Source organism: Dipodomys merriami, unplaced genomic scaffold (genome assembly GCF_024711535.1).
Source record: "Dipodomys merriami isolate MVZ:Mamm:240054 unplaced genomic scaffold, mDipMer1.0.p SCAF_84, whole genome shotgun sequence".
Lineage (NCBI taxonomy): Eukaryota > Metazoa > Chordata > Mammalia > Rodentia > Heteromyidae > Dipodomys > Dipodomys merriami.
This window is the reverse complement of record NW_027206446.1, coordinates 201265-223336: the sequence shown is the minus strand read 5'-3', so window position 1 is coordinate 223336 and position 22072 is coordinate 201265. Positions and strand designations below refer to the sequence as shown.

The following is a 22072-nucleotide window of genomic DNA, read 5'->3' as shown; positions in this document are numbered from 1 at the left end:
AGCGCGGGGCCCGGGTGTCCGCAAGACCCGGATGGCGGACGAGGCCCGGATGGACGGGAGCGCCCCCCCCCCCCCCCCCGCGGCTCTGCGCACGCGCGGGCCTCGGCCGCCGGCGGCCAGCGCCAGGCTCCGGCCGCGCAGCCAGGCGGAGCGGGGCCCCGCCGGGCCGAGACGCGGGACGCGGGACGCGGGGCCAGAGACCAGACCCGGACCCGGACCCGACCAGAGACCGGACCCGAGACCCGAGACCTAGACCCGGACCCGGACCCGGACCCGAGACCCGAGACCTAGACCCGGACCCGGACCCGGACCCGACCCGGACCCGACCAGAGACCCGACCAGAGACCCGAGACCCGAGACCCGAGACCCGAGACCTAGACCCGGACCCGGACCCGACCAGAGACCCGGACCAGGACCCCAGACCCCGCGCTTCCCCCCGACGCCGCCGCCCGGGCCGCGGCTCCGAGGTAAGAGCCCGTCCCGAAGGCGGCGCCCCGGGCCCCACGTGGGGCGCCCGATCCCCGATGCGCCCGATCCCCGATGCGCCCCGATCCCCGAGGCGCCCCGATCCCCGATGCCCCCGATCCCCGATGCGCCCCGATCCCCACCCGGGCTGCCCCCGATCCCCGATGCACCCCGATCCCCACCCGGGCTGCCCCCGATCCCCGATGCGCCCCGATCCCCACCCGGGCTGCCCCCGATCCCCGATGCCCCCGATCCCCGATGCCCCCGATCCCCGATGCACCCCGATCCCCACCCGGGCTGCCCCCGATCCCCGATGCCCCCGATCCCCGATGCCCCCGATCCCTGATGCCCCCGATCCCCGATGCACCCCGATCCCCACCCGGGCTGCCCCCGATCCCCGATGCACCCCGATCCCCACCCGGGCTGCCCCCGATCCCCGATGCACCCCGATCCCCACCCGGGCTGCCCCCGATCCCCGATGCGCCCCGATCCCCGATGCGCCCCGATCCCCGATGCGCCCCGATCCCCGATGCCCCCGATCCCCGATGCCCCCGATCCCCGATGCGCCCCGATCCCCACCCGGGCTGCCCCCGATCCCCGATGCGCCCCGTCTCCCACTGGAGACGCCCGGAGCCCCACCGGCGGTGCCCCGAGAGCTCACGCCCTGCGCCGCCGACCCCCCCCCCACCGACTCCCTAAAACCCGCGCCAGAATCCCCCCCCCGCCTGCGCCCCGCCGCGCCCCACCCCGAGCCCCGGCGACCCCCGCGCGGGGCCCAGTCCACGGTGGGACCCCCAGCCCCCCCACCCCCCGCCCCCGGCCCCCCCACCCCCCCGCCCCCCCACCCCCCAACCCCCGCCCCGCTCCCGAGGCTCCCCAAAGTTGTAGCATCTGCTCAAAGTGACCCTGGGAAAGCCGAGCCCGGCCCGCTGCGGATGCTATTGGGGGACCCCCCCCCCCGTGAATGGGGCGGGCTGCTCCTTCACCCCGAGACCCTTCCTATGCGCTGCACCCCAGCCCCCCACCCCGCTCCCCAGCCCCCCCGCTCCCCAGCCCCCCCTCCCCAGCCCCCCTGCTCCCCAGCCCCCCTGCTCCCCAGCCCCCCCGCACCCCAGCCCCCCTGCTCCCCAGCCCCCCCGCACCCCAGCCCCCCTGCACCCCAGCCCCCCCGCTCCCCAGCCCCCCCACACCCCAGCCCCCTGCTCCCCAGCCCCCCTGCTCCCCAGCCCCCCCGCACCCAGTCCCCCCTGCTCCCCAGCCCCCCCCGCACCCAGTCCCCCCTGCTCCCCAGCCCCCCCCGCACCCCAGCCCCCCGCTCCCCAGCCCCCCCTGCTCCCCAGCCCCCCCGCACCCAGTCCCCCCTGCTCCCCAGCCCCCCCCGCACCCCAGCCCCCCGCTCCCCAGCCCCCCCGCACCCCAGCCCCCCCGCACCCCAGCCCCCCCGCTCCCCAGCCCCCCCGCTCCCCAGCCCCCCCCCCGCTCCCCAGCCCCCCCCCCCGCTCCCCAGCCCCCCCGCTCCCCAGCCCCCCCGCTCCCCAGCAACCCCCTCCCCAGCCCCCTGCTCCCCAGCCCCCCCTCCCCAGCCCCCCTAAACCCCAGCCCCCCTAAACCCCAGCCCCCCTAAACCCCAGCCCCCCCCCCGCTCCCCAGCCCCCCCCTGCTCCCCAGCCCCCCTGCACCCCAGCCCCCCTGCTCCCCAGCCCCCCCGCACCCCAGCCCCCCCCCCGCTCCCCAGCCCCCCCGCTCCCCAGCCCCCCGCTCCCCAGCCCCCCCCCCGCTCCCCAGTGCCCCCCGCACCCCAGCCCCCCTGCTCCCCAGCCCCCCCGCTCCCCAGCCCCCCCGCTCCCCAGCCCCCCCCCCGCTCCCCAGTGCCCCCCGCACCCCAGCCCCCCTGCTCCCCAGCCCCCCTGCTCCCCAGCCCCCTGCATCCCAGCCCCCCCGCTCCCCAGCCCCCCCCCCGCTCCCCAGCCCTCCCCCGCTCCCCAGCCCCCCTGCACCCTAGGCTCCCTGCTCCCCAGCCCCCCCGCTCCCCAGCCCTCCCGCACCCCAGCCCCCCTGCACCCCAGCCCCCCCGCTCCCCAGCCCCCCTGCACCCCAGCCCCCTGCTCCCCAGCCCCCTGCACCCCAGCCCCCCTGCTCCCCAGCCCCCCTGCTCCCCAGCCCCCCTGCACCCCAGCCCCCGCCCCCCGCTCCCCAGCCCCCCCCCGCTCCCCAGCCCCCCTGCACCCCAGCCCCCCCGCTCCCCAGCCCCCCTGCACCCCATACCCCCTGCTCCCCAGTCCTCCCCCACCCGCCCTGTGCACCCCTCAGTACCCTCTTCTCAGTCCCCTGCTTCTCTGCATCCCCCTCCCCTCTTCCCCCCTCCCCCAGCCCCCTTGCTCCCCCCCTGCCCTGCTCCCCAGTTCTCCCTGCACCCCTGGATCAGCCCCAGAGCCTCACCCGGTCGGGGGGGGGGGGGCCCTCGCTGTTAGGGCCTGAACTCTGAGGCGGGCTGTGACCCCCCGTGTGTGCAAGCGTGTATATATGTGCATATGTGTGTGTGCATGTGTGTGTGTGAGTGTGTATGTGTGTATGCGTGTTGTGTATGTGTGTGTGAGTGTGTGAGTGTGTGTGTGTGAGTGTGTGTGTGTGTGTGTCTGTGTGTGTGTGTGTGTGAGACCCGTGGTTCAAAGGTGCACGTGTGTCTCAGGTCACACGGGTTGTCTGTGCGCAGGCTCACCTGGTCACTTGTGTCAGTTTGGGGGAACCCAGCTCCCCCAAGGCCGCCTCCTGTTCCCACAAACAAAGCGAGGCCGGGACCGCGTTGTGTGATTGTTGTTGTCATTGTGTCAGGCCTGGGCCTTGAACTCAGGGCCTGGGCGCTGTCCCTGAGCTCTTTCACTCAAGGCTGGCGCTCTACCCCTTGAGCCACAGCGCCACTCCCGGTTTTCTGGTGGTTCATGGGAGATCAGAATCTCACGGACTTTCCTGCCTGGGCTGGCCTTGAACCTCGATCCTCCGATCTCAGCCTCCTGAGTGGCTGGGATGGCAGGCGGGAGCCACCAGTGCCCGGCTTGGTATTTCACGGTTCACACTCGATTTGTTTGTGATCCAAGGCACGGATTTCATTTTGTTTCAATTTCTAGCATTTTCCAGGGTTCAGGCCTCGGTGGTTTTCTGACACAGATTTTTCTCAGCTTTCAGTGTTTTGTGTGTTATTTGGGGGGGGGAGACATTTCTACCCCTCCCCCTTTTTGAGGTAGCTGGGCTTGAACTTGGGGTTCATCGCTTGCTAGACAGGTGCTCTACCGCTTGAGCCATGTCTCCAGCCCCCTTTCTAATCTACTACACCACATACCCCTCCCTCCCTCCCCAGACTTTCTAATTCTTCTATACCCCCTCTCTCCACTCATCTGCTTTTTCTTCTGTAACATTGGACTGGGACCAAGTTGGAATCAGAAAATAGTATGAAGAATAAACACTCCACATACTTGGGTGGTTGGTTTTTTCTTTAAATTTTCCCCCTCAAGTTCCGTGTTTACTTGGAGGAAGTTGGATCTGGTGAGTGTATGCACACTGATTGGAGGTGGCCCGAGTGTGTTTGGTAGATCTGTGTGTGTGTGTAAACTCAGAATAGATCAGGAGGCTGCAGCCCTGGGCCAGGCGTCTGGAGCCGGTGAAGGTTGGCTGCGTGCAGCTGTTTACAGCTGTGAGCGTTTGAGAACGCTTTTCTTTAAGAGGAAGAGAAAAAAAACCCAATCTGTAGCTTTGAATCCCAGCAACACATTGACTACACCCAAGAACGGGGTGCGGTGAGGGGTGTTCGTGCTTCTGTGCTGTTTCCGGCTTGTTCTGGCTTTTCTAGATACATCCGTCGCCGAGATTTTACACCTGAAGCCTGTGCTATGCTGCCGATGGGTTTCATTCCTTCGTGCCGGTGCTTGGATTCGAACTCGGGGCCTTGCGCTCTCTTGCTTGGCTTTCTCACTCGAGAGGGTGGTGCTCTACCACTTTGAGCCACAGCTCTACTTCTGGTTTTCTGGCGGTTCGTGGGAGATCAGAGTCTCACGGACTTTCCTGCTAGGGCTGGCCTTGAACCGCGATCCTCCGATCTCAGCCTCCTGAGTGGCTGGGACGGCAGGTGTGTGCTGCAGGGGGGCTCCTGGCGGGGTCAGAGCCCACGGGGAGGAATCCCAGGCCTTTATCTTCCCTGTGGTTCTCCCTGCCCTCCTCCACCTCATATCTCCACTCACGTCTGTCTGTCTGTCTGTCTCTGCCAGGCTCTTACTGCAATAGTTGAAGCCCAGCCTCGCGAGTTTCTCCTTGAACTCCAAGGAGAAAACGACCTCAGGATGGGGGGTGGGGGGTGGATTCTCTCCAGTGGCGGAGAATGGAGTTGACATTATCTAGAAATAACACGGGTGAAGGGAGATTTCACACTGGGGCAGGAAGGAGCAAGGAAGACACCCCCACCCCAACCCCCACCCCCCAAAAAAAATCACCAACCAGGAGACTTTTCTGCGTTTCCTTTCCTTGAACTCAGATCCTGGCTGCCGTTCCTGGGCTTTTTTTTCTTTTCCCCACAACTCAAGGCTGGTGCTCTTCCACTTGAGCCACGGCTCCACCCCCAGCTTTTGGATGCTCAGTTGGAGATGAGAGTTATAGACTCCCCTGGCCAGGCTGCCTGGGAACCTCGATCCTCCGATCTCAGCCTCCCGGGAGTCCCTAGGATGAGCCCCCCCCCAACTCCACCGGTGGTTGGTTGGTTTAAAACCCCCGCCATGGTGTTCTCTAGGGTATAAAATGGTCTACTACTTGAGTGTTTATGGAATGCTTATTTATTTGAATATTCTACTTATTGAATATTTTCATAGTCTATTATTAGGCGCTTCGTCATTCGAACCCATGAAATGTCTCTTCTGTCGGTCAGACACACGGGCAAAGTGTTTTTCTTGGGAGAGGCGCTGGCTCTGTGTTTCCAGGGTGCCCGCGCTTCATTGGATGTGACTTGGATTCTGGACGTGGGGTATAATCAGTCCTTGTTTTAGTCCATTGGACATGAAGGTGTTTTGTTCAGGGCGAGGGTGGGAGGGATTGCTGGAGCTTTCTTGTGCCTGTAACCGATTCTTGTGCAGTAGGACACCTGCAGCTCCCGCCTGGCATCCCAGCGACTCGGGAGGCTGAGATCCGAGGATCGCGGTTCAAGGCCAGCCCAGGCAGGAAAGTCCGTGAGACTCTGATCTCCCATGAACCACCAGAAAACCGGGAGTGGCGCTGTGGCTCAAGTGGTAGAGCACCAGCCTTGAGCTGAAGAGCTGAGGGACAGCGCCCAGGCCCTGAGTTCAAGACCTACAACCACACACACACACACACGCACACACACACACACACACACACAGGCGTGTCCCCCCCCATGGCTATTCACGTCTGTGATTCCAGTCTTTAGAGTCGCATTCCGCTCTTGGCGGGATGGGGAGCAGATGGTGGGTTTGCGCATCGCGATCGTGCGTGAGTGTGTCCGTGTGAGCGTGCCCGAGCCTCTGACCCCCTCCACCACCAACACGGCTGTGGGGTCAGCGGGGGGTCAGTGTGCGCCCTGCGCCCCCAAATTCCTGTCGCTTTCTAGGTAGCCAAGGGCCTGGTCTGGGGGGGCCAATTCCCCGTGACCCGCACACACGCATGCAACCACCCACACATGCATGCACACGCACATGCACACACGCGTGCGTGCACACGCACATGCATGCACGCACACACATGCACACGCAGCACACATACATGCACGCACACACACGCATGCACATGTGCACAGTGCGCACACGTACGTACACACATGCACGCACGCACACATGCATACACATGCACACGCACATGCACACACACACATGCATGCACGTGCACACACACGTATGCACACGGACATGCATACACACACATCTGGGAAGTTTAGAAATGAGAAAATCCAACTTCACACTGTGAGAACAATCAGCCAGAGACACAGAGACACACACAGACAGGGAGACAGACAGACAGGGAGATGGAGAGAGGGAGGCAGAGGAAGAGAGACAGAAAGGGAGAGAGACAGAGAGGGAGGGAGGGAGAGTCTCAGCCATTAAGAGGATCCGTCTTTTTTGCTTTTCCTTTTTTTATTTTTTTGTCCGCCCTGGGTCTTGAACTCAGGGCCTGGGCGCTGTCCCTGAGCTCTTTCACTCCAGGCTGGCGCTCTACCACATGGACCGCGCCCCACGTCCAGGTTTGCTGGTAGGAGATCAGAATCTCACAGACTTTCCCGCCCAGGGCTGGCCTCCAACCACGATCCTCAGACCTCAGCCTGCCGAGTCTCTGGGATGACAGGCGTGCGCGCCAGCGCCCGGCTTTAAAAACAAAAGTGATGGAGATTGCTGCACACAGCCCGAGTGACCTAGTTGAGCCGAGGCCAGCACCCTGCGTGGCCAGTCCTCTACACCCCCCCCCCCCCCCCGCGAGCGCAGGGCCCCGCCACCCGCCAGGATCAAACTCGCAGCCAGCTGGACCCGCAGCTCCGGCCTGGCCAGGCCCCGCCGTGGACAGATGGAGGCCGGGCGGGTGAGCCCAGGCCTGGCCGGGCGCCCGCCCTCGGCCCCCGCCTCCCCTCCACCCCAGCCCCCGGGAGCCGGAGACACAGCATCCACCACCCCACGGGTGTTTTCTGAGTTTTACTTGTGTCACTTGTTCATGAGTGTTATACTGTGGTTGTTTCTGGGTTTCCGTGTGTGTGTGTGTGTGTGTGTGTGTGTGTGTGTGTGTGTGTGTGTGTGTGTGTGTGTGTCGGTTGTGGGTCTTGAACTCTGGGCCTGGGCGCTGTCCCTCATCTCTTCAGCTCAAGGCTGGCGCTCTACCACTTGAACCACAGCACCACTTCCGGCTTTTTGTTGGTTTAAAGGAGATCAGAGCCCAGACCCCCTCACCAAAGGCCGCAAAGAGGCAAGAAAGAAGCACACACAAAGGTTTGGCCCCCTGGAGAACATTCTGGATGGTTTTCTGGCGTCGAGCCCAACCGGGTGCTCTACGTTTTTGTCTCCTGCTTGAGGCATCGGGGAACTCGAACTCGGCACTTCCAGACCTAACCGGGCTGATAGTGTGCCCCCCGAGCCACGCGCCCAGCCCCTTTCGGGGCTTTCCCCAGTTGGGAGCCTGCGGGTCCGGTGGTCTCTGGAAGCCCGGCTGGCCTCGGACCGCGATCCTCCGGCCTCAGCCTCCTCCCTGGCCCGGGGCCTCCGCCGGCCTGGCCGGGCGGTTGGGACGGAAGCAGTGTGTGTGCTTTCCCCCGTGCGACGCCCCGCGACACCCCGGGCGACCAGGGCCTGCGACCAGGAGATTTAGTCACGAGGAAATCTGTGGCCAAAGGAGATTATGTTCTAATTCAGGCCAGCGGCTCTTCCTGCCTGAAGCTTCACAGATGCCCAGTGAGGGGCGGGAGGGGTTGTGTGGCGTCCCCGGTCGGCCACCGCCAGGGCCTGGCCCAGGGGCTCCGAGACCCGCCCGGTGGCTCAGGCCTGTCATCCCAGCCACTCGGGAGGCCGAGGGCAGAGGATCGCAGTTCGAGGCCAGCCCGGGCAGGAGAGTCCGTGAGACTCTGATCTCCCACGAACCACCAGAAAACCAGAAGTGGCGCTGTGGCTCAAGGGGTAGAGCACCAGCCCCTAGGCCCTGAGTTCAAGCCCCAGTACCAGCAGAAAATAATAATCATGATGATGATGATGGTGATGACGATGATGATGATGATGATGGTGATGATGATGACTGAACTTTTCCTGTCCCCGGCTGGCCTTGAACCGCGATCCTCAGACCTTCCGCCTCCCGCGTGGCCGGGACGGCAGGCGTGAGCCGCGGCGCCCGGCGCGTGGTGAAGCCAGGGTAGTTGAGGGAGAGGGAGGGAGGCGTGGGGTGGGTAGTGAGCGGCGTGGCGGTGTCTGTGTGTGCGCACACACGCGTGTGCCCAGCTGCTCCTCGGGCCTGGCCCGGGATCCCTTTATGGGGGGGAGGGAGGAGGGGGGCCTGTCCCCTGGGCAGCAGTGGCCGCCGGGCGGGCCACGCCTGTGTTTGCTTAGTACCGGCCTCAGCTGAGTCCTTCCCCCGACCCAGGCAGAGAGACGCAGGTCTCAGGACTGCGAACCTCCTGATCTCAGCCTCACACAGGCCTTGGAGCCACGGGGCCGAGTCCGCCAGGCTCTTCCCTCCAAATGACCAGCAAAAAGCCGGAGGGGGCGCTGGGCTCAGGCGGCAGAGCGCCAGCCTCGAGCGGTGACAAGGCTCAGGGACAGAGTTCAAGCCCCAGGACTTCACACACACACACACACACACACACACACACACACACACGTGTGCGCTCACTCCCCAGGGAGGCAGAGCAAGCCGCAGGTGGTCCACGGCAGGTGAGAGTCTCACGGACTTCCCTGCCCAGGCTTGGCCTCCACCCGCGATCCTCAGACCTCGGCCTCCCCCAGCAGCTGGGATGGCGGCGGCCGGTCGGTTGTCTCGGCTTGCGAGTTCAAAGACAATCCCAGCCTGTCCCTCATTCACATATAGACCTGTGTGTGTGTGTGCGTGTGCGTGTGTGTGTGTCTGCTCCGGGCCGGGATGAATCAGAACGCTTCGTCCTGACATCTTTATGAGTCTAAAGTCCAAGGCTGGAGCTCCAGAGAGACTGAGTCAGCCGTGAGTGGGAGCCGGGCAGGGCGGCCCTGGTTTACGACCTTCCGTAAAGGGCCCCACAGTGGGTGCTGGGAGCCTCAGTTCCCCCTTCCCTCCCAAGTCGGGTTCATCAGAGTTCCCAGAAACGCAGTTTCCCGGGGAACCATGGGGAAACAAAGCCCGGGGAACATTGGTTCCCGGCGGCCTCCACCCGGCCCCGCCCGCCGGAGACGGACAGGCCAGCGACTGGAATATTACTAGCCCCTCAAAAAGGAGCAGCAAGCCAGACCCCTCCCCTGCAGACTGGGAGGGATTGCAAAGATGATGGTGATGATGGTGATGATGGTGATGATGATGATGGTGATGATGGTGATGATCACAGGCCCAGCTGCTGAATCTCCTCTGTTTGTCTGAAATTGGGCAGAAATTAGCTTCCAAAAACACATGGCCATGTTGTTTGTGGTTGTGGTTGTGTTGTTTGCTCCTGGCTGGGACTCAGGGCCTGACTTGCTCCTGGCGGGTGTACCACCTCCTGAGCCTCGCCTCCAGGACAGCTTTTTGCTGAGCGCAGGTGGAATCGCTCAGGTCTCTATTCTTTCTGTTCCTGTCTGAGCTTGGCTTTGAACTGCGATCCTCCGGCGCTCAGCCTCCCGGGAAGGGAAGGTGGCACACTGGGCACAGTGGGCAGGCTCCCGCCTGCCATCCCAGCGACTCAGGAGGCTGAGATCTAGAGGATCGCAGTTCAAAGCCAGCCAGGGCAGGAAAAGTCTGTGAGACTCTGATCTCCAGTGAACCACCATAAAACCACAAGTGGCGCTGTGGTTCACGTGGTAGAGCGCCAGCCTGGAGTGACAGAGCTCAGGGACAGCACCCAGGCCCTGAGTTCAAGTCCCACGCCGCCCCTCCCTGCAAAGGAATGTGGGCTCCTCTGGCCCCCGCGTGAGTCACGGCGGTTGTGAAACACTAAACGACCGAGCCAGGCGACCTTTGAAGTTTTACAGCTCAACCCCACGGCCGCCTCGGGAGGGCCGCTGTCTGGCTGAGTGAGCACTGTACCAAGAGTCTCAGCCCGGACGCCCACCTGTGACCGTGGGCCGCGAACCTGGCAGTGCTGTTTACTACTGTGCCCAGCCCCAAGCAACGCAAACCAACCTCCACCAGACAGCTCTATAGCTGTCCGTCCTGGGACTTGAACTCAGGGCCTGGGCGCCATCCCTGAGCTCTTCCACTCTAGGCTGGTGCTCTACCACGTGAGCCACAGCGCCACTTGTGGTTTTCTGGTGGTTCCTGGGAGATCAGAGTCTCACAGACTTTCCTGCCCAGGCTGGCCTCGAACCTTGATCCTCCGATCTCAGCCTCCTGGGTCGCTGGGATGCCAGGCGGGAGCCTCTGGTGCCCGGCCATTATTATTACTATTGTGTATTTGTTGTTGTTATTGGTATTGTTTGAATCAGTCGGGCAGAGGAGTGGTCCTTCAGCAGGGCAGCGGCTGGCTACAATGTGTGTTGATCCTGTCTTCTTGCCTTTATCAAAGTCGGCTGGAAACGGTTCCTTTTGTTTGGGGACGTGGGTGTGTCGCGCGCGCACACACACACACACACACCTGTGGCCTTTGTGTGGAGCCCACCGTCCACATGTCTCTTCCCACTTGGCCTTTTCTTCCTCCGTCTGTCCATGCTTTAAAACAAACAAACCAGAGCCGGGAAGTTGGCGCAGTGGTAGAGCGCTCGCCTGGCAGGCATGAGGCCCTGGGTTCGAATCCCCAGCGCCACACACACACAGAAAACAAACACAAAGTAATGTTTAAAAATCACCTTGGCTGGGCGCCGGCACTCACACCTGTCATCCCAGCCGCTCAGGAGGCTGAGATCCGGAGGATCGCAGTTCAAAGCCAGCCCCGGGGCAGGAAAAGTCTGTGAGACTCTGATCTCCCATGAACCAGCAGAAAACCGCAAGTGGCGCTGTGGCTCAAGTGGTAGAGCGCCCGCCTTGAGCTGAAGAGCTGAGGGACAGCGCCCAGGCCCTGAGTTCAAGTCCCAGGACTGACAAAAACATGAAACAAATCACCTAGGGCGGCTGCCGCTGTGTGTGTGTGTGTGTGTGTGTGTGTGTGCGCGCGCGTGCTGCCTTCGTTTTCCCCTGGCCTCTGAGTGTTGGTGGGAGCCCCAGACGCCTGCGTGTGCACACTGACCCCCCAGTCACTGATTAACAGTCTGTGTCCAGCGCCGCCCGCTGTGGAGCGCGGGGTCCGTGCCCGGCGCCCGGGGAGCCCCGGCTCCATCAATGCCTCCATTGTGACTCGGCCTCGCTGCCCTCCCGGCCTCTCCATGTTTCCTCCCCGCGTCGGAGCTGCCCTGTTTGCTCACTGTAAAAAAAAAAAAAAAAAGGAAAGAAGAGGAAGTCTGGGTACCCGCCCCGCGCAGCCTCCTGTAGTTCCTGCCCGCCTGCCCGGGCGCGTGCCGGCCCGGCCCTGCCTGCGCGGGTGTTAAAGGTCGCTCGGCCCCGCCGTCCCGGCTCCGAGTGCGCCAGTGTGGCCTTTCCTGTGCCTGAGAGCGGCCGGGCCTGCGTCTGACCCGGGGCCGGTGGATGTGTAAGTGTCCTGGGGCCGGTGGGGAGGAAAAGCTCCCGGGGGCCGGGAGGGTGGGAGGGTGGGAGGAGGGCAGGGTGGGAGGGTGGGCCTCTCCCTGTGTCCAGTCCAGGACAAATGTCTGTGGCCGTGGTTGGGGGGGGGCGGTGTTTCTTTTTTGTTGTCTTCGTTGGCTGCCCTGGGACTTGAACTCAGGGCCTGGGCGCTGTCCCTGAGCCGTGCTTGCTTTTGATGGTGCTCCAGGCTGGCGCTCTGCCGCGTGAGCCACAGCGCCACTCTGGGCTTTTGTTGTTGGCTGGCCCATGGAGATGAGAGTCTCTCGCGGCCTTTCCTGCCCCGGGCTGGCCTCGGACCGCGAGTCTCCAGATCTCAGCCTCCTGAGCGGCTGGGGGCGGGGCAGGTCAGGAGTTCCTTAAATCGTCTGTGGTTCGGAAGGAGAAGTCGGGGTGCTCTCGCGTGCCTCACCAGGGTGCCGAGGGTTTTGGGGTTTGGGGCCTCCATGGTGGGAATGGGAGGGTAGACGTGTGCCCTGCAGCCCCCCTCCAGCCTCACCGCACCCCCAGATCCTCGCCGGGGACCAGGCCCGAGCCTCCCGGTGGTGCGGGCCGGGCGCAGTGACAGACGGACGGACAGCGCGGGATGCGCTCCTGTGTGTGCCCAGGGCCGTGTCCCAGAGCGCACAACACGCATGCGCACACCTGCGCACACCTGCGCACACCCGCGCACACCTGCGCACACCCGCGCACACCTGCGCACACCTGCGCACACCCGCGCACACCCGCGCACACCCGCGCACACCCGCGCACACCCGCGCTGCCCGCCCGCCGAGGGCTTTGGGAAAGATCCCCGTTCACATGTCTGGTGTATTGGGGTGTCTGTCTGGTATATTTGGGGTGTCTGGCGTGTTTGGGGTATATATCTGATTATTGGGGTGTGTGTCTGGTGTGTTTGGGGTGCATGTCTGGTGTATTGGGGTGTCTGGGGATATTTGGGGTGTCTGTCTGGTGTGTTTGGGGTGTATGTCTGGTGTGTTTGGGGTGTCTGTCTGGTTATTGGGGTGTCTGTCTGGTGTGTTTGGGGTATATGTCTGGTGTATTTGGGGTGTCTGTCTGGTTATTGGGGTGTCTGTCTGGTGTGTTTGGGGTGTCTGTCTGGTGTATTGGGGTGTGTGTCTGGTGTGTTTGGGGTGTCTGTCTGGTGTATTGGGGTGTGTGTCTGGTGTGTTTGGGGTGTATGTCTGGTGTATTAGGGTGTGTGTCTGGTGTGTTTGGGGTGTCTGTCTGGTATATTGGGGGTGTCTGGTGTGTTTGGGGTGCATGTCTGGTGTGCTTGGGGTGTATGTCTGTATATTTGGGGTGTCTGGTGTGTTTAGGGTGTATGTCTGGTGTCTGTCTGGTGTGTTTGGGGTGTCTGTCTGGTGTGTTTGGGGTGTCTGTCTGGTGTATTGGGGTGTGTGTCTGGTGTGTGTGGGGTGCATGTCTGGTGTGTTTGGGGTGCATGTCTGGTGTGTGTCTGGTGTGTTTGGGGTGTCTGTCTGGTATATTTGGGGTGTCTGCTGTGTGTGGGGTGTGAGTTGGAGTTCTGCAGCAGGCTCTCTGTCTTTCGCTCACTTGCTGTGTGGAGGCTCAGAGTGCATCTTACTGTTCTGTGAGATCGTGTGCGAAGCTACTTGAAAGCACCCATGGTCTGCAGGCTTGGTACTGGGGACCCCAAGATGAGATCTGAGGAAAGCCCCCCTCGAGGAAGTGGAGAGGGCTGCAGTGGCTTGGTTATAATGTATAGTACTTGTTTTGTGTGAACAGGGGGATGTGGGACTCGAACTCAGGGCCTGGGCGCTGTCCTGAGCTCTTCAGCTCAAGGCTGGTGCTCTACCACTTGAGCCACAGCTCCACTTCCGGTTTTCTGGTGGTTCATGGGAGATCAGAGTCTCACAGACTTTCCTGCCCGGGCTGGCCTTGAACCACAGTCCTCCGATCTCAGCCTCCTGAGTAGCCAAGATTAAAGGCGTGAGCTACTGGTGTTGTTTGTTTTAGAATACATTCTTGTGCATGCTGGCGTTCCGGCCATGTATCAGTTCTTAAGGCTCTTCTTCTATGTCTTAAGGCCCATTACCAATGCGAGTGCGCGTGTGCACACACACACACACCCAGCTGTTCACGGAGCTGAGCGTCCCGTGGGGTGTTGCTGGCGGGGTGGGTGTTGGGCAGGGCTCTGGCCCCTCCTCCAGCCAGAGGCCGCAGCTGTACCATCTGGGCTCTGCCCCAAGGGCCCGCCGGCCTCCGACCCCGCCTGAACCCCCTCAGCCTCGGCTTGATTTCTCATGTTTGTGATTTACTTTCTTCCCTGGGCTGCTCAGCGTGGCGTGTGTGTGTGCGTGCGTGTGTGTGTGTATGCGTCTGTGCGTGTGTGTGCATGTGCACAGCGTGGCTGGTGCTACGCGCAGGCCCGCGGTGCCCGGCCTCCGCCCTCCCAAGGCCGCTGGCTGCGGTGGCGCGCTGGGACAGTGGTTTCTGTGGTTTGGTCAGTCCTGGGACTTGAACTCGGGGCCCGGGCGCCATCCCTCAGCTCAAGGCACCCGGCCTGACTTTATTTCTGGAACGTTTTCCCAGATGGCCGTGACCCAGGTGGCGCCGGAGGAGAGGCGCGAGCGGGGCTTGTATCTTCCTCCTTGGACCGCACCGCCTTCCTCCTGGCTGCCAGGCACAGGTTTTTAATTTAACTGAGCAACTACTACACCCTTAAGAATTCTTGCCTCACCGGGCGCCGTGGCTCCCGCCTGTCCCCCCAGCACCTCAGGAGGCTGAGATCGGAGGATCGCAGTTCAAGGCCAGCTCACAGCAGGAAAATCCCTGAGACTCTGATCTCCCAGGAACCACCAGAAAACCAGACATGGCGCTGTGGCTCACGTGGTAGAGCGCCAGCCTTGAGCTGAAGAGCTGAGGGACAGCGCCCAGGCCCAGAGTTCAAGACCCAGGACTGACTGACCCCCCCCCCCCCATTCCTTCTTTTCTCCAATTGAGTTGAGCAACTGAACGTTTAGACTGCTCGTGTCTGGGTGCTGGGTTCGATCCCAGCCTGGCCTGTGAGCCGGCCTTCACCCCAGGAGGAAAGTCGAGTTGTGCTTTGGGGCGTGAAGCATCTGGTGCTCACAGCTAGATCTGGGCAGGGCCGGAGGAGACGGGCAGGGTGACCAGTTTGGACAGCCCGGATCTTTCTAGAAGTCCACGTGGGTGGGCGAGATACCGTCTGTGGCACTTGGCAGCAGCCCCAGGAACAGAGCGAGCGTCACGGCCACTGAGCCGGGAAGAGCCGGGCCCTGGCCTTGATTGTTCAAAACCCTGAGCTGCTGCCAGCTCCCCGCAGGGCGTGGGGGGCGGTGGGGCACCCCGATGCCCAGCCCGGCCTGCGTTCTAACAAAACAAAACAAAACAGAACAAAACACGCGCTCCCGGTCAGGCCCCGAGAGCTCTCCTGAGCTCCTCATATCACAGCCCGGGCCGGGCTGCGGATGGGATGCCGTTAGTACCCACTGAAGGCCCGGGGAAGTTCCTGCTTCTCCTGAAGGCTTTGCAGACTCGTTTGGATTTTCTTTTTATTCTTAATTTTTTTTTGGGGGGGGGCTTCTGGCTGAGAGGTATCAGGGGACCCGTGTCCCCGGAGGTGTCTACTTTTTCCCTCCATTTTCTGTCCCTTAAACAACAACAACAGTGACTTTTATTGCTTTGTTGTTCCTTGTTATTTTAAACGGTTATCATATGCTAATATATTACTATATTAATTATAACTATTATTTAACTTTATTTCTACACTTAGGTTGCAGTTATATGTTACATATCAGGTACGATGGATAGATCATAAATGACAAGTATTATTTGCTTACGTAGTTATAGTATATTAATTAATATATATTATATATGGAGGGAGGGGCTGCAGTTACGTAAGTCAGGCCTGCCACTGATTGATTGATGGATGGATGGATGGATGGATGGATGGATGGATGGATGGATGGATAGATGGATGGATTGATGGATGGGTCGATGGATGGGTGGGTGGGTGGATGGATGGGTGGGTGGATGGATAGATGGATTGGCGGATGGATGGATGGATGGATGGATGGATGGATGGATGGGTGGATGGGTGGATGGATGGATGGATGGGTGGATGGATGGATGGATGGATGGATGGATGGATGGATGGATGGATTGGTGGATGGATGGATGGATGGATGGATGGGTGGATGGATGGATGGATGGATGGATGGGTGGATGGATGGGTGGATGGATGGATGGATGGATGGATGGATGGATGGATGGATGGATTGGTGGATGGATGGATGGATGGATGGATAGATGGATGGATGGATGGATTGGTGGATGGATGGATGGATGGATGGGATGGATGGATGGATGGATGGATAGATAGATGGGTGGATGGATGGGTGGATGGATGGATGGATGGATGGATGGATGGGTGGGTGGATGGATGGATTGGTGGATGGATGGATGGATGGATTGGTGGATGGGTGGATGGATGGATGGATATTGAACTCAGGCCCGGGTGATGCCCCTGAGCTCCTTTTGCTCCAGGCTGGTGCTCTACCACGTGAGCCATGCCTCCAGAACGGTCCTGCCTTCACCCTGAGAGGCGGACATGCTGGTAAAGATGTGTCAGTGTCCCGTGAGAGGTTTGGGGTGTGAAGGGGGAGGGATTATGGGTGGGGAGCGGTGGCTCGGTCGTCCTGGTCTTGATCAGATGACGGTGTTCTTGGCCGGCTGGGGAAGGGTGTGTCCACTGCTTCCTTCTAAGAAGGTTCTGGGTGGTTCTGGAAAGGAGGCTTCGTGACTCACAGGACAACTGCTTTCTTTTCCTCTGAGTCATTTCTGGAATTCTCCGTGGAAATGGGGTGCACTTTCACCCCAAGTTCTGCTTTCTAGACCAGATGGTGAAAACCGCAGCCCACCCAGGCCGGGCCGGGACTAAGCGCAGGCCCTCGGGGCCCGGCCCGCCCCTTGCGTGGGGGGGGGCTTGCACGCTTTCTCTTCAGGCCCACACGCGGTGTGTGGGGTAACTTTTATAGATAGTCTCGGAACTTGAACTCAGGGCCCGGGCGCCGTCCCTGACCTTTGCTCTGCTCAAGGCTGGCGGTGCTCTACCACTCCAGCCACAGCGCCACTCCCAGCTTTTTCCACGGTTCATGGGAGATGAGTCTCAGGGACTCACCTGCGCGGGCCGGCCTCGAACCGCGGTCCTCCGATCTCAGCCTCCCGAGTCACTGGGATGACAGGTGTGAACACCGGCACCCAGCCGTGTGACTCACCTTTACAAAAGTAGAATTTTATTGCCATTATGCAGGTGTGGCTCAGCGGGACGAACGCCTCGCCAGGCAGCCAGGGAGTGTGGACAAAGTCCCTCCTTCCCTCAGTTTCCCCGCCTGTCCCCGATAGAGTGAATATTGAATAGCATTTCTGACATGGTGAATGTTGAATAGCGTTTCTGATAGAGTGAATATTGAATAGCATTTCTGATACAGTGAATATTGAATAGCATTTCTGATACAGTGAATATTGAATAGCATTTCTGATACAGTGACTGTTGAATAGCATTCTGGCACAGTGACTGTTGAATTTTGGCACAGGGCATGTTAGATTTTGGCACTGTGACTATTGAATTTTGGCCCCGGGCATGTTGCATTTTGACAGTGGGTGCTGGTTTTGGCACAGTGGGTATTGGAGCGTATTTTGGCATGGTGAACATGGAGCAGCGTTCTGGCACCGTGACTATATTGGGCTTTGGCAGTGTGCCCTTGAGTTTTGCCCGGGGATTGCGGGTCTGGGCGGGGCGGGGGCTGCGCAGCATTTCTGCCTGGTGACCGTTGACCATCATGCCCTGCGCTCTGAAGCTGGATGCCGTGATTTCTGTGTCTGTAAAGAACTTGGCACCTGCTCCAATCTGCTTCCCGCAGCCCTGGAGCTCTTGGCCAAGCCCTGGCCTTTCCAGAAACATCCGTGGTGTTGAGATTAAACTCCGTTCCTGTAAACACTGGATCTCGTATCTCCTAAAAGATAATAATAATAAAATCCAACACTTGTTTGCTAGAAAATTGGAGCCTCTCAGCTCCGACACGAGCGGGGAGATGTTTCCGGATTGAATGTGATTTAAAAAAAAAACAAACCACAGGCCGGTCACGCCCGCCTGTCATCCCAGCGACTCGGGAGGCTGAGATCCGAGGATCGCGGTTCGAGGCCAGCCTGGGTGGGAAAGTCCATGAGACTCTGATCTCCCATGAGCCACCAAAAAGCTGAAAGAGGTGCTGTGGCTCAAGTGGTAGAGCACCAGCCTGGAGTGAAAGAGCTCAGGGACAGCACCCAGGCCCTGAGTTCAAGACCCAGGACTGGCACAAGAAAAGAAGAAAAAGGAACTCCATGTGGGAAACACACTTGGCTGCAAGGAAAAGCAATCGAGTGCCCAGTGGGCAGGGGGATCCCTTGGCATTGCTTACCTGCTCCTTTTGGGGCGGGTGCCAGTCCTGGGGCTTGAACTCAGGGCCTGGGCACTGTCCCTGAGCTGCTTTTGCTCAAGGCTGGCGCTCTACCACTTAAGCCACAGCGCCACTTCTGACTTTCTTGGAGATCAGAGTCTCCCAGACTTTTCCTGCCTGGCCTGGCTTTGAACCGCGATCCTTCTATCCCAGCCTCCTGAGCAGCTGGGACTACAGGCGTGAGCACCAAGGCCTGTTTGCCATAGTAGGCCTTGTGGAGTTCCTGGATTTCATCCGTTTGCCTGAGCGGAGCGGGTGATCCTGATCTGATGTCAGCAGGAGCTGGGGCTGGTGGATTTGGAGATGGGAAAACACGTTTCTATCCGGGCACCCTGGGCGCTTGGGTTTGCTGGTTCCTGGGGTTTGACGAGTCTTGTTTTTAGAATCACAACCGGGGGTGATCCGACACCTCCCTCCACCACAGCTGACCCTCTTTCCTGTCCGCTCAGCCGCTGACCTTCTGTGCTGCTGGCTCCATGTTTGGTGTAAACAGGGCTTAGATTCTGCAGCCCAGCCTCTCAAGTTCAGCTTCATTGGTTCTTCTGGGATTTTCTTTTCCTTTTATCAACAATCTGTGGAAGCCGGACACCGGTGGCTCCCGCCTGTCATCCCAGCCGCTCTGGAGGCTGAGATCTAGAGGATTGCCGTTCAAAGCCAGCCTGGGCAGGAAAGTCCATGAGACTCTGATCTCCAAGAAACCACCAGAAAACCAGAAGTGGAGCTGTGGCTCAAGTGGTAGAGCACCAGCCTTGAGTGAAAGAGCTCAGGGACAGCGCCCAGGCCCTGAGTTCAAACCCCAGGAGACACACACACACACACACACACACACACACACACACACACACACACACAGAGTATTTAGGAAAGAATACATTTTCTTCTTTGTACATGGAGCCTGGTTCATTGGAGATCAGAGTCTCACGGCCTTTCCTGCCCGGGCTTGGCCTCGAACCGCGATCCTCTAGATCTCAGCCTCCTGCGTTGCTGGGATGACAGGCGGGAGCCACGGCGCCTGGCGAGACCCGGGTTCCCAGGTGAAATCATCTTGGGAGGAGGCCTGTGCGCTTTGCAGACATGGGAGAGGCTTTCCCACGAGGCTGGGCGAGCCGGGGCAGAGACTCCGGGGCCGCGGCCCGGGGCGGGTTCAGGACCAGCGTCCTTTGCTCCCAGGCCTGAGAAGCCCTGGGGTGGCGCGGGTTAAATATTAAATATGACCCCGCGCCCGTGCTCGGATCTTCCAGTTTTTATGGTTTGCTATTTTTAGAAACCACTGAAGCCGTTGGGAGTTTCCATCTCGTAAAAGATGGTTCTGGAAGCCCGTGTTTCTGGACTGGGTTGGGCCAGTCTGTGTGCGCGTGCGCGCATCTGTTGGCTAAAGACTTGTGCATAGCAATGGGAAGATGTCTTGTAAGCCAGGCGCTGGGGCTCCCGCCCTAGCGACTCAGGAGGCTGAGACGGGAGGATCACAGTTCGAGGCCAGCCCAGGCAGGAAAGTCCGTGAGACCCTGATCTCCAACCAACCACCAGGAAACCAGAAGTGGCGCTGTGGCTCAAGTGGTAGAGCGCCAGCCTTGAGCAAAAGAGCTCAGGGACAGCACCCAGGCCCTGAGTTCAAGTCCCACCACGGGCAAACACAGAAAATCCGTTTTATGTGACTCTGGTTGGTCCAGGGGTGCCTGTCCCGTCCTCCTCCCTCCCGTGGTGGTGTTTGTCCCCGGGGCTTTTCTAGTACATTCTTGAAGGCGTCCGTGTGGACCGGGCCTCAGAGCTGATCTGCAAGACATCACACCAGCACCGCGCTTGCTGGGTGGGATCTCACCCGGTCCTGGGCACCCGCGCCCCGCAGCCCTCCATCCTGGGAGGGGGAACCTGGCAGAGCAAGCTCCGCCCCTCAGAGCCGCGTCCCGTTGCGCAGGGAAGGGAAGGGCAGCGCGAGTACTCCTGCTGTCCCTGCTCAGGGGCAGACACTGCGTTCCCACCCGTGACCTGAGCCCTGGTTTACCCTTTCCGTCATTTCAAGAAATCGCAGGAGAAACAAATCAGGATGAAGGCTGACTTCGTGTGTGTGTGTGTGTGTGTGTGTGTGTGTGTGTGTGTGTGTGTGTGTGTCTTGAACTCAGGGCCTGGGCCTTGTCCCTGAGCCTCTTTTGCGCAACGCTGGCGCTCTACCACTTGAGCCACAGCGCCACCTCTGGCGTTTTCTGAGTCTTTTCTGGGAGATGGGCGCGCTGTGGACTTTCCTGCCCGGGCTGGCTTCGAACCCGGGTCGCAGTGAGGTGCTGGCCTGACTTCATCTTGTGTGTGTTCTCCCTGCAGGCCCGGAGCTGGCGTCGGCATGAACGCACACCTGCCCGGCGGCTTTGGCCTGTACTCTTCCCAGCCCAAGTGAGTCACTGGTTGGTGCTGCGGGGCGCTGGATTGGCTGGGCTGAGGGAATGAATGAAGGAGTGAAGGAATGAATGAACATGTTTATTTTGGAGACCGAGCGTCTCACTCTGCGGCCCAGGCTGGAATTGAACTTTTAATTCTCTTGCCTCTGCTGCTGCAGTGGTTGGGTTTGTACATATCTGCTGCTACGCCCGCCATGCGTGTGTGCGTGCACGTATGTGTGTGTGTGTGTGTGTGTGTGTGTGTGTGTGTGTGTGTGGTGTGTGTGTGTCTGAGGCTTGAACTCAGGGCCTGCGAGCTGTCTCTGAGATTTTCGTGCTCCAGGCTGGCGCTCTACCACTTGGACCACAGCTCCACTTCTGGCTTTTCTGTGGTTCACTAGACATACGAGTCTCACCGACTTTCCTGTCCAGGCTGGCTTCGAACCGCGATCCTCCGATCTCAGCCTCCTGACTTCTGGGCTGACAGGCCTGAGCCACCGGGGTGGGGCTGGTGTCTCTTCCTGTATTCCATATTTCTTTCTGGCTTGGGAGGGGAAGGAAGTCAATAAATGTTTACTGAACAACTCAGCAAAACCGAAACAGACTGCTGTTTGTTTCACCTAATGGATTACTAACGGGAAAGAAGAGAAAAGTAAATAAACAAGGCCGGGCAGGGTGGCTCACGCCTGCAATCCCAGCTCTGCAGGAGGCTGAGACCTTGAGGATCGCGGTTCGAGGCCAGCCTGGGCAGGAAAGCCCGTGAGACTCTGATCTCCACTGAACCAGCAGGAAAAGCTCAGGTGGTCTGTAGCCTGGTATTGGGGGGCAGGCTGCATTTGGGGGGACCCCGGATCTCATTGACATTGTGCAGTGGGCATCTGCGTAGGTCTGCTCCGCATCCCCCCACAGGGCCTGCAAACCCAGCCCACGCCCGCCATCGCTCCACGCCTCCTTCCTGTCTTGTTTTCCTTACAGTGGCTACGCCCCGCCGCCCAGCTTGTCTCCCGTGGACAGAGATCCCAGCTCCAAGTCCAGCGCAAAGACCCTGTACGGTACGCGCCCCGCCCTGGCCCCAACAGCTTTGCACAAACCACTGACCTTTCCTTACAGCTCTTCACGCAGGTTACAGGCCAAGGCAGTGGTAGCTCCCGCCTATAATCCCCGCTCCCCAGAACGCTGAGATCCGGAGGATCGCAGTTCAGGAGCCAACTCAGGCAGAAAAGAGCCACGCGTCTCCCCCATCTCCCAAAGAACCAGCAAAAACAAATAAGCTGGGCCGGGAGCGTGGCTCAGGCGGCCAAGCCCCCCACGCACACTCGAGGGCGCAGCGTGATTGGTGGACAGCAGCTCGCTCTGGTGGTGATGGCAGCGCACGTGAACGGGCAGGGCCTGGCATGGAGGGAACGAGGCGCTGGCCTACCAGACTGGGCTCCACCTCCCCGAGTGTGTGATGCTGGAGTC

The 22072-nt window shown here is 60.5% G+C and overlaps 2 protein-coding genes and 1 long non-coding RNA gene across 7 annotated transcripts in view; all 3 read left to right on the top strand.

Moving 5' to 3' along the window:
- Positions 1-107: 107 nt before the first annotated feature.
- Positions 108-22072, top strand: part of Eps8 (EGFR pathway substrate 8, signaling adaptor) — a 46852-nt gene continuing 24887 nt past the window's right edge. For all 5 annotated transcript variants that reach the window (XM_070011594.1, XM_070011593.1, XM_070011592.1 and 2 more), the window contains exons 1-3: positions 108-467; positions 20559-20627; positions 21587-21663. In XM_070011594.1, coding sequence (XP_069867695.1) covers positions 20578-20627; positions 21587-21663 — 127 coding nt within the window. In that variant the 5' untranslated portion in view covers positions 108-467; positions 20559-20577. The remainder of the gene's footprint in view (positions 468-20558; positions 20628-21586; positions 21664-22072) is intronic.
- Positions 541-2950, top strand: LOC138820011 (uncharacterized). Its single transcript, XM_070011649.1, is given in 4 exon segments — positions 541-1109; positions 1218-1346; positions 1503-2367; positions 2369-2950. Coding segments are annotated over 4 exon segments (2145 nt in total).
- On the top strand, positions 4268-5263 carry LOC138819983 (uncharacterized). Its single transcript, XR_011369714.1, has 2 exons — positions 4268-4585; positions 4725-5263. It is a non-coding gene; the product is annotated as an uncharacterized lncRNA (long non-coding RNA).